The sequence below is a fragment of the Pteropus vampyrus genome, unplaced genomic scaffold, assembly GCF_000151845.1.
Source record: "Pteropus vampyrus isolate Shadow unplaced genomic scaffold, Pvam_2.0 Scaffold11, whole genome shotgun sequence".
Classification (NCBI taxonomy): domain Eukaryota; kingdom Metazoa; phylum Chordata; class Mammalia; order Chiroptera; family Pteropodidae; genus Pteropus; species Pteropus vampyrus.
The window spans coordinates 1,505,964-1,517,731 of record NW_011888792.1 but is presented as its reverse complement, the minus strand read 5'-3'; the positions used below and the strand labels follow the sequence as shown (position 1 = coordinate 1,517,731).

The 11,768-nt window shown below is 32.0% G+C and overlaps 1 protein-coding gene, 1 long non-coding RNA gene and 3 pseudogenes across 3 annotated transcripts in view; 2 read left to right on the top strand and 3 right to left on the bottom strand.

The window, feature by feature from the left end:
- Positions 1 to 2,515, top strand: part of LOC111731375 — a 25,053-nt gene extending 22,538 nt beyond the window's left edge. Inside the window, exon 3 of the long non-coding RNA XR_002777098.1 lies at positions 2,307 to 2,515. This is a non-coding gene — a long non-coding RNA (uncharacterized LOC111731375). The remainder of the gene's footprint in view (positions 1 to 2,306) is intronic.
- ZFYVE16 (zinc finger FYVE-type containing 16) overlaps positions 1 to 11,768 on the bottom strand; it is a 43,482-nt gene that overhangs the window by 10,293 nt on the left and 21,421 nt on the right. For both annotated transcript variants that reach the window (XM_011377461.2, XM_023522958.1), the window contains exons 6-13: positions 9,539 to 9,681; positions 7,824 to 8,184; positions 6,457 to 6,579; positions 5,616 to 5,771; positions 4,803 to 5,027; positions 1,460 to 1,542; positions 579 to 683; positions 60 to 207 (exon numbers count right to left, since the gene is read on the bottom strand). In XM_011377461.2, coding sequence (XP_011375763.1) covers positions 60 to 207; positions 579 to 683; positions 1,460 to 1,542; positions 4,803 to 5,027; positions 5,616 to 5,771; positions 6,457 to 6,579; positions 7,824 to 8,184; positions 9,539 to 9,681 — 1,344 coding nt within the window. The remainder of the gene's footprint in view (positions 1 to 59; positions 208 to 578; positions 684 to 1,459; positions 1,543 to 4,802; positions 5,028 to 5,615; positions 5,772 to 6,456; positions 6,580 to 7,823; positions 8,185 to 9,538; positions 9,682 to 11,768) is intronic.
- Positions 2,007 to 2,119, bottom strand: LOC111732142 (annotated as a pseudogene).
- Positions 3,036 to 3,153, bottom strand: LOC111732076 (annotated as a pseudogene).
- Positions 10,706 to 10,826, top strand: LOC111732107 (annotated as a pseudogene).

Sequence of the window (11,768 nt, the reverse complement as noted above, 5' to 3'; positions counted from 1 at the left end):
TATATTTCCACTTTTAAAGGAATTCTATTTATCGAGGTGGTTTAATAACCAACACTCACCTTTTCTAGGATGGCCAGTGGCACTGTTGGCCTGTGTTTGATAAACTCCATCATTCTGTATACAGACTAGATGAGAATCTGCTTCTGTACTAAAACTAGCTCCAATACTAATGACATGCTCATTAGAAGAATTTATTACTTTCATTACCTGGGGGGAAAAATGCTCTTTCAGAAACACTTTTAACATCTTATACCTTCATCAGTTACAATAATTGAAAGAGTCACATTTCTGACCAGCTTCATAATTATCAAGCTTTGGTATGGACAACTCCCTAAGAATGTGACAGAAACAAATGTATTAAGATAAAATCACCCCAATTAATAGATAAAACAATAAAGAAAAAATGAAAAACAGGATTAAACAAATGCTTTATTAGCAAACGAATCTAAAATTTCAAATATTATATTTTGCCATTATAAATTAAGATAGTCTGATTCAAAACAAAATTTTACATACTTCTAAGGAAATCTAATGTTCAATAATTATCTTCAAAATTTGAATAAGGCAATTATACTCACATCACTGTATTTTTTCCGAGGTATTTTTATGCAACTTTTCCCCATTTCCATATGAATCAACAGCTGATCTATATTTTGCAAGGTATACTGGTAATTTCGAAGGTCCTACAAAAAATAGTGACACTTCCATAAAGCTTAAACTACAATCCACATTTACCCATTCATTAAATCCTTTTTAAAGAGTATCCATAATTTTAAGAATTGTGATACGTAACTGTCAAAATGCCACTCAGAAAGCAGTGCCAACTTTAAAAAACCAACTAATCAATCCTAAAACCAGCTACTCCACAGTAGTAATAAAGTATACCATTCTCAGGAGGAAGTCTATAGAAATAGGTGATCTCCTCTTTCTAGTTACAGTACTTCCAAAATAGAATACGTCTTCGAATTTAATATTATAAATAAAAGCAAATCCAATGAAATACTTTTTTCTGGTAACAGGTAAACACAAAATTATAGAAATCTGAGGTAGAAGGGATCCTGAGACATCATCTAATGCAATCCTTCCTATTGCAAATGAGAAAACTTGGGCCACAATTTGCTCATAATCACCAAACTTGACTTTACTAACACTTTTTTACTAAAGCTTCAAAAGCTTCAACATCTGTGTGGATCTCATATTACCTAAATGTGTAAGCACTGCAGCAGAATGAATTGAAAGGCAATTAGAATCAGGTACACATAAATTAGGAGATGTGTTCTAAAAAGAATTCATTAAAAACAGAGCCCATTTATGTTAAATGAATTAGAATTTATTGTAAATAAAAGTTTATTATACCAAATATGCCAAATCAAAATAGGAAAATATAAACGTGTAAAATTTACTAAAGTTTTTAAAGTAACAATATAAGAACACTTAATAAAATAGTTTAGTTACTCACAACAAGTAAGTTCATAATAGTGTGTCCTATTTCTCCAAACAGAGGTTTTCGGCCTCTTATACTTGTTAGAGGGGCCGGGTATGCTATACATAAGAAAGGAAAACTGGTTACCATCAGAAAAAATAACCCCAAAAGTGCTGAATTTACTACCTTTAATTCTCATTTTTCCAACATTATGGATGAATACCACCCAACCATTTATTTGAGGAAAGCAAGAGATGACATTAACCCACACTGTCTATTAGATGGTACACTGAACTGGGAACTTTACATACATTATCTTATTTAAACCATATAACAACTGGATGAAGCAAGTATGTCTATTCCTACTTTACAAATGGGAAAGTAGAGACACAGAGATTAATAAACTTGTTGATGATGACTAGTTAATAAATGGTGAAACAGATTTGAAACTAGGCTTGCCCGATTCCAAAGCATTTTCATCTTTTTACTATATGTTTCCACAGAATTATGACAGTTGGAAAATTACAATAATTGGCTAGACCCCTATTAACTCCGATAACTTAAAGAGAAATATGAAGAATTAAAGAATTTTTTAATGGAAGGCTTCACAAATTTGCATGTCATCCTTGTGCAGGGGCCAGGCTAATCTTCTCTGTATCATTCCAGTTTTAGTATATGTGCTGCCAAAGCAAGCACTAAAGAATTAAAGATTTTTAAGGCATGTACAATTAATGTTCAATTATGCTAATTTATGGATGGTATAGTAAACTTATAATTCTGAGGTAAGCATAATAAAAGAGGCATGTAAAATCAGAGAAGTCAATCTAGAGAAGGAGAAGGGCCGTGAAGTCTGTCACCTAATTACTTTTCTCTTTCTCTTTAGGGCACTATAAATATCATGCACCGAAAAGAAAAATACCTTGTTGGTATTTATGCAACAGGGCCTCTAGAAGAAAAGGAAGGTGAAAAAAGGAAGGTAAGACTATTTCTATGATGATAAAAAGCAGATACATTTTTAACCTTTGGCTTAAGCCATAAGCAAACAAAGCTTTCTAATACCTATTATACAAATATACTTCCTTAAAATTTTAAGCAAACATACCTGACAATATGTACTTTAAAAATCTTAAGTCAGAATAACTCACATCTTTGCTATTACAAAGATACTTTATAGTTTTCAAAAGAATAAGTTATTTGGAGGACAGAGTATAAACTGGAAAAAAACATGAGTGGTAAAAGATGAAATGATAAACGATATGATTAAAGTAAATGCTGACTTTACTTCATCTTTTATAAATGAGGGAGCATCCTTATAACTTGACAGAAGTAATTTTATTTAAAATACTATTTTTAAAAGGTTATAGCTTAGAATGACATCTTGTCAGAGTTACAAAGGTACCTTTTAAACCATCTAATCCAACATTTAATGGTATTCCAAACAAATGGTCTCAACATAAAAGCATAGATAATCCCTATTTGAAAATTACTAATTTCTGACATTTAGTTTTTATTTTTTTAATTATTTTTATTATTTATTCATTTAGGCGAGGCAACCCTTGATTGACCTCACACACTGCAAGGACTTTGTCAGCTTACAATCCCTTATTTTTTATGTTCACAGCACCTGGTCTTCCTAGGTGGTCTCCCATCCAAGTACTAGCCGGCCCGACCCTACTTAGCTTCTGAGATCAGACGGGATTGGGCTTGTTCTGGGTAGCATGGCCATAGACTATTTTTAGTTTTTAATTTTGGGATTCTAACTTTTACCATGAACTTTTCCATTGTACATTATCTCTATGACAGAACACACACATACACACATACACACACACACCATCACACTTCCAAGTTCATGTCTAAAGAGGCATGGGCACCAATAACACCAAATGCCAGTCTATCTAAAATCCCGCAGAACATAAAGAACTGGGGAAATAGCCAAGACTAGTTAACCTCTACGTTTAACTGCTGATTTGTCCTCATCACCTCTAAACAGCTATTATAGCTTTGTAGCTCCAAGTCCTGTGATCTTTTGAGAAATCCCTCATGTTGCTCCATGATTTCCAGTTTTCCATGTGAGAAAAAAAGACTTAGTATCTAGAAGTGATACTGGCCAAACTTACAGATTATATATTCCATACTAATTACTTAATATTAGCTAGTATATTGACCTAGACTTCCATAAAAAATAGCATCTAATTATTAATATCAGAGACAAAATATTACATTGAATGGATGTAATACTTGGCTAAGTCCAATTTCTTAAGTTCTTTGGTCCATACAACCTGAAACCTGAGATGAAAGTTAAATTTTGTTACTTTTCAGATAGTTTAACAGCATCACATATTTAAATCCTAAATGGTAAGGTAAGGAACCCCCCCACAAATCAGAGTTTAATGAAATATGCCAAATAGAGGGATTTAAATGAATATCTCTTTCATTGAATTTGTCCATTTTGAAATAGTAACAGTCACTTTTATAACTTCCCTATATTTAATTTTCCTCCAAGAAAATACCTATTATGTTAGAATCAAATGTATAAAATTTCATTAGATGTGATGTACTTCACATGCAATAAATAAATAATTTCTTGAAACAATGGATAAGGAAAGGGTAGAAATTCAAAAAGCTTAACCCTGGAAATAATTTCAGTTTAGATATAACCACGTATATAAACTTGGACAATTATTTCATAACAGCTTTAGAATCTCCAGTTGTATCAAGGGTAGATATATAAGTATACACACACACACACACACACACACACACACACACACACACACACACTAACATATATACCATATATTATACATAAATAATACAGTCCATATCACTTTTGGATGATAAGCTGTCAGGAATATAAAAATAAGAAAAAGGAAGCTCAAGCTTAGAAAAGATGCAACCACTATTTTTAAGTATTTCCATCTCTAAAAATAGTCAACTCTTAATTATAGTCAATAACTGAAAGCAGTAGCACTGATAATCCAAAAATCCTTTATGTTTGGCTTTATAACGTACATAAATTGCGGGGAACAATAATTTACCTTCTTAATACAAAGGTAACATAACAAAATGAACTCCCTACAGTACATGCTTTTAAGAAAACTTTTCAAGGTTTCGTATGTTTTGTTCTGAAATATATATATATATATTTTAAGGTAAGTTAAATTAATAATTATCAACATCTAGAAACTTCATGACAAACAAAGGCTGTGTAGACTAATTTGGTAGTAGAGGAAGGTTGTTTTGGAATTTAAAAAGTACAACAAAACAAAAGTGATCCCATTAATCTATTAAAAAATTGATTTTACTGATAGCCTTGAATTTCTTATTTTATATTCAGGGTATTTGAATTTATGTAATTTATTATTCTAAAACTTACCTTTATATTCTGCACCCAATCTCAACATCAAACGCATAGGAAAAACCTTTGCCCAGGGAATCTCTAGCTTCTGGATAAGAATTCCACAAAGAAAAGGATTACTTGGTAATGGGAGATCATCAAGTTTCTGAAAAGTAGGTGTAATAAACAGAAATCCTCCATGGTCCTTGCTACTGAGAAAACTCTCAGTAAAGGTAACACTGTCCAAGTTTTCTATGTATTTTCCTGGAAATAAAACATTAATAAAAAGATTTTAAGTTGTTTTAAAGAAGAGTTTGAATGTCCCCATATAAATTTCCTTATAAAAAGTAATAGTAACCTATAATCTGAAATCTTAGCAATAGGTAAATTGCTGTTAAGTAAGGCATCATTGGGACTAATAAGATTTTTTTTATTTCCACTCTTGAAGAAGCATCTATTAAATATCTGAATGCGCAAAGCTCAGTTATCCTGGAGATTGTGAACAAAAATTTGAAAATGTTTCCAACCATAGGTTATTTAAAAATTTTTCTCCTTACTTCAAGGTCAAGTGAAAATTATCATGTCTCTCATATGGGCAGTAAGTATACAGACACATAAAAAAAGTCAAGAAGGTAAATATATTTTCACTTTTAAAATGAAAAAAAAAATCTGTGTAAAGACTAATCACATAAAATGCTAGACTGAAGAAGACTGAAAATGATAATTAAGATCTAAGAAATAATAATCTCTTCACAAAATAAATCTTTAATATAGTTATCATAGCCAAAGTATAAATGCCCTTAATTAATTTTCCATCCTTTAGTCTGAACAGTTCAAAATAAAATGCTATACCTTTTAGAGCATCCTTATATATGGAGATAAAGAGTCTGAAGATGTCCTTGGGAACAATATCTTCATTTGGCAAACGTAACAATAGAATAATAATTTCTGCTTGTCCTAAGCCATGCAATCCATTGGTTGAGAAGTACCAATATTTGTCTGAGGAATCTTAAGTGATAAAAGCATACGACTATAAATGTCAACTTCTATTAACCAAGAAAACAAAATATAATTGTTCTTTACATGAATCACAACTTTTCAAATTTCTTATTTTTCCAGAGTTCTCCTCATTAAAACTTTAAATTGAATTGTATAAGATTAATATAAAAAAGACAGAGGATGAACGATTATCTTATGGAGTCAGTCAATAAATAACACTAAAATAAAAAATGCACTAATATCTTGAAATGTAATAGGTAAGAATCAGGCTAGTTTCAAAGAGAATGTAAAGCTGAGGATTATTTACTTCCTTACTTTAATTAAGTGACGTCATTTACTTTAAAACTGTATTTCTACTAAATCAGGATTCTTGCTTATCTCAATTACCAAATTTCAATTTATCTAAAATCTATATAAAAAGTTAATTATATCATGAACATCAAAATACAGCTCAGCTACGAGCCCATGACCTTAACACAGGACTGACTGAGGGACACTAGTAAAAATCTGTAAGCTTGTATTTCAAGTCTCATTGAATATAAATTTGCAAAATTAATTTATATTTGTCTAAAAAAACAATATCCAATGCTGCCTATTTTTCACAATTACCAGTCAAAATCTAATCTGAAGATGTAATTAATTTAGAAATCCTGCTTACCAATTAGGCAAAGAAAGATGAATAATCATTACTTACAAAATACTAACTTGACATTCACAAGTAGATTAGCATTTAGGACAAATGTAACAGGATGAAAACCTTCGCCTTCAAGAAGCAAAATGATCTGCTCATGAGATGGGTGTTCTTCTACTACAGGCACTAAATCATGAAAATGATATACGATTAGAATAAACATGTCTTCCTGTTAAATATGCTTGCAATGAAAAAAAATTTATAAATCCACCAATGGCCTGAGCAAATTTAAAAATAAAAGCAAACACCGTTTCATAAAATTAATCAACATCTTGGACAACTGTTGTATATATACTCATTTTTACAGATGTTGTATATATACTCATTTTTACAGATGTAAAGATATTAATACTGTAATACATATAAATCTTGATACGTTACATATAGTATATATGCAAATACGTTGATTAAACATTTTTATACAATTTTGACACCTTAAAAACTTTAAACCAAAATTTTTTTTAAAGTGGATTCTAGTCTGCCGGCCACTCCAATTACAAATTCTGAAATTTACTCTGTAGTCCAGACCAAAGTTGCACATGCTGCTTGCTGACATATACTCTATGTCAGTGACAAGTGGAAAAAAAAAAAAAAAAAAAAGGATCTCAACAATAAATAGGAAAATATGCATGGCATGCAAAGAATAGGGCTTAGGTATTTTTGCCACTATAGCCAGGTTCATGAAATAGCTTCTAATGAGAGAAAGAGATCCTAAGCTCTTTTCCCCTATATTAACATGCTCAGAGCATAATCATTTCCTGTTGCAGGATGAAGCATAAAGCCTAAAGTGACAAGGATGTATGTATCCTGAGATGGGAGCTAGAGAGCCTCAGGATCTCCACCTTGGAAAGGACCTTAAAGATCATTTAGGTTCTCTTCTTTTAAAAGGAAACTGAGGCCTAAAGAGATTATATAACATGCTTCAAGTCACATACATATTAAGTAGCAGATGAGAAATTACAATTTCTAGCTTTGTAATCCAATCCAATACTCTTATCTTTAGGTACTATGCTCCTTTGGGAAAAAAAAAAGATATGGAGTCAAAACTAATACAATGGAAATATTTTTAGGGCTAAAAGTCTACGTGTTTTCCTGTTGTATCGGACTTTTGCATCACTCTAAGTTAGGGAGTCATATGTGATAAATCTGTCATATTCAATTCAACTCAAAAGTTTAGAGTTTTTTAGAATTTGTTTTTATATAATAAGAATTTTTTGTAAACCAAAGTTACCAACCACAGTATATATTTCAACCAAATTGTCTACGTTTAAAGAAATGCATTTCATGCAACACAGACAAAATACATCAATACAATCTTTTTAAAAAAAACAACAAAAAAACCTTTTAAATTTAAATAACTGTTACCCTACCTGATCCCTTTTCTTCAGTTGCAACCAGAAGAGGGGGCAGGCTGTCCTCATCATTAGGAAGAAGACTGATCTTATTACAAACATTCTTGTCAATACCACACAGTAACCTATAATCTGAAGTACTAGCAATAGGTAAATTGCTGTTAGGTAAGACATTAGGACTAGATAGTTCCTCAGCTTCTGCAAAAACATCATCATCTAGTGTAAAAGAACCAGAAGTAGGCAATCCCTCAGTTCTTGTGCTTATGGGCAGTTTTTCTATAGATGGAATCTGAATGATCTCGTTTCTTGTAATAGCACCTATCTCATTGTTTGTTTTTTCCACTGTAGTAGAATGGGCATGATCCACTGTATTTGCTGTCTGCAAAATATGGAATAAAAAACAAATTAATTCATATTCTTTGTTCAACTGTGAAATGTTGATCTCTACAGCCAAACATATCTTTTTAATAAGAATAAAAACCAAAATGGGCTCAGAAATTCTTCAGATGCCAAATTTCTCAAGAAATAGTACCATTTTGCTTCTTTAAATTCAGGAGCATAAGGTTTAGTTAATTTTATAGACCGGAAGAGGAGGAAAGGAGAACTTCAGGATCCTTTACCATATTACACAATAAGCAAGCTTAGTTCAACCCAAGCCTATCCTCATAACAGCCAAAAAAAACCTGGGGTAAGCAAGGGTGAGGAAAAGGGGGGCAGATAGGGAGGGGAGTGGTTAGGAAGCAGAGTAGTCAATATAGTCCACAATTGCAACCACCTAGAATAAACTGCACCTCAAGCCTGTTTTAGTGAAGCCCTTTCTTTTTAGTTTGGCCAAACCTGAGTCAATATTAAATGAGAACTATTTATGAACTCAAGTAATACTTCCTAACCTATTTAGAACTTTCATTTTGTTAAAATACTGATTGAGGGTAGGTGCTAGCTAAGAAACATAGTTTCGTAATTACGGCTATTTTTAAAATCTAGCTCATGGACTCTTACTGACAAACAGCATACATTTCTACGGTATGAGACCTTGAACAGAGCATGATACATATCCATCTTGTCTAATATATGTACCTAGGGTAAACCAAGTAACTGGCAAAGAGCAGATGTGCAATAAACATTTTTTACAAATATTAGTCTAAATCTCAGTTCTATGTCCCCCTATACTAGTAGTTCTCAAAATGGGGTCCAGGGATTCCTGGAGTTCCAAAGATCCTTTCAGTAAGTCAGTAAGATCCTAGGATTTTCTTCATATAACTTAACCAAAACAACACATCACAGACTGAATACAGAAGCAGATGTGAGAATCTGTCTTTTATTAAGCCAGACATTAAGCCGAAAATGTAAAATAATGTTATTGCTCTCATTAACCTTTTGTTTTGGAATTTTTTAAATAAAAATATTATTTCTATTACTATAATGAGTTTATTTTTAAATTAAGTTTAAAAAGTAACACAGTAATTGTCAACAGGTGTAACCCACATAACTTATAACTTTTGGGCATTCTCAAAAACTTTTAAGAGCACAAAAGAGTACTGAGACCAAAAAATTTGAGAATCATTGCCTTCAACTGACAATGAAAAAAGTAAAATCTAAAATATTTTTACATTATACATTTCTCATTTTAGATAGTTCACAGAGTTAAAAAAAATTGCTCTAACAATCACACAAGGAATTATCTACAAAATAAAATTTTATTAAATTAACAAGTCATTCTTTAGATTCCTTACCAAGGGCAGATCTGGTAAGAGAGGACTAAAGTCTTCAGAACATTTTTTGCTTCCAGATGATAATTTTGTTGTATCTGCAACTTCACCATTGGGCAATATACCATCTGCAAACCATACTCTCTTCTGTTCTTTGGAGCATAATCCTAGATTCAGTTTAAAAAGTAAAGCACTTTAACTTGGCAATATTGCAATGATTTAATACAAAATGGATCAGAAAATGTTTTAAAAAACTTTTGCTATCTATTGTCAAGCCCTGCATTCTCAGGGTTTCAAAGGTCTACAGAAATGGCCTTATGTGATTCACCAACCCAGGGTGGAAGTCTTTTTTTAATTTATACAAAAGCAAGGTGACCCCGGAAATCACATACTCAGAAAAGGAGTGGACAGGAGAGGTTATATCTTAAAGATACAGGGGACAGGTTTAAAGCCTATATTATTAAAACTAAGTTTGTGAGTGGAGTAGAGACTGACTAAAATATAGGGACTAAGGCATAGGAGGGAAAAATGGACTAGACCAGAGCACCGCAGCTAAGCAAAGAAAATCATATGAAGAACAGAAAGAGAAACAGGAATAGAAGAACAGGAAACGGGATCACTGTGCATCAGAGGTCACTTCTTTTATTTATTTAACAAGAGAAGTATAATATATTTTACTCTTATAATGTAAATGTTAAACTTTATTAATATTTATTAATATTTCCCTCCCATATTTGGAGGAAATAACTAGATATCTGCATTAATATTTGTTCTGTTATAAAGCACCTACAGAGGCAGGTTATGAAAACTGCTGCCAGATGATTTTAAAACGATATAAAAATCAAAAGGATCAATATCTACCTTCCAGAACATAATTCAGAAAACACTAAAAAACTAGAATCATATATAATTTCTGCAATTGGGTGTACATATTAAATAAAGTATCTTTCTTGTATTTGTAATACTTTTATAATTTAATAACGTAAGATGTCAATATAAGAGAATATGTAAATATTTTTAAAAGCAAATTTATTCATCTTTAGAGCTGTAATATACAACTATATGTATTGAATCTCTTTGAGTTATAATGATAAACGGAAAACAGCTATTAAGTGACTGAATTTGCTTTTAACTGAGTTAGTTATTTTCTAGCATGTTACAGACTAATAGCTTATATTTAAACATGTACACATGTACAGGCCATGCCACCCTGAACAAGCCCGATTTTGTTTGATCTTGGAAGCTAAGCAGGGTCGGGCCTGTTTAGTACTTGGATGGGAGACCACCTAGGGAAGACCAGGTGCTGTAGGCGTAACAAATAAAAAATAAGGGAGTGTAAGCTGACAAGGTCTTTGCAATCTGTGAGGTCAACCAAGGGTTGCCTCGCCTAAAAAACAAACAAACAAATAAATAAAAGTGTGCATGGGCTTATAAAAAAGAATGAAATCTTGCCATTTGTGACAATATGGATGGACCTAGAAGGTATTATGTTGTGTGAAATAAGTCAGAGAAAGACAAATACTACATGAATTCACGTTTATGTGGAATATAAAAAACAAAATAAATGAACAAACAAAACAGAAACAAATTCACAGACACAGAGAACAAACTGATGGGTGCCAGATGCGAGGAGTGTTGGGTGGATAGATGAAAAAGATGAAGGGATTAAGAAGTACAAATTGCCAGTTATAAAAACTACCACAGAGATGTAAAGCACACCATAGGGAATATAGTCAATAATATTATAATAACTATGTATGGTATCAGATGGATACTAGACTTATCAGGGTGATCCCTTCATATGTTATCTAAATGTCTAATCACTATGTTGTACACCTGAAATTAATATAATACTGCATGTCAATTGTAATTTTAAAAAATTTTTAATGTTTTTTAAATGTACATGGGCTTGACTCAAGATCCTAAACTACAACAGTCTATAAAAAAGAACAGAAAGCCCAAAGACTTAAAAATAGATTTTAAAAAGCATTTTTTTATTGTGGTAAAATGTACATTTAAAAACAGATTTTTAAAATCTACATGAGAAATACACCAGGTATTTACCTAAGCCTACCCTCTGCACCATGCTCTTCGATGCCAAGCTTGAAGTCTGGAAAGTGCAACTCCTAGAGCCCACTGCTAGTTAACTCGAGTCAGGTTCCATCAATGGTAGGCACTGGTGGAAGATTGGAAGGTGGGAGGAGAAGGAATTATCTGTTTCTAGTTCCTGTCAGGAGTCTTGAAGCATCCACAC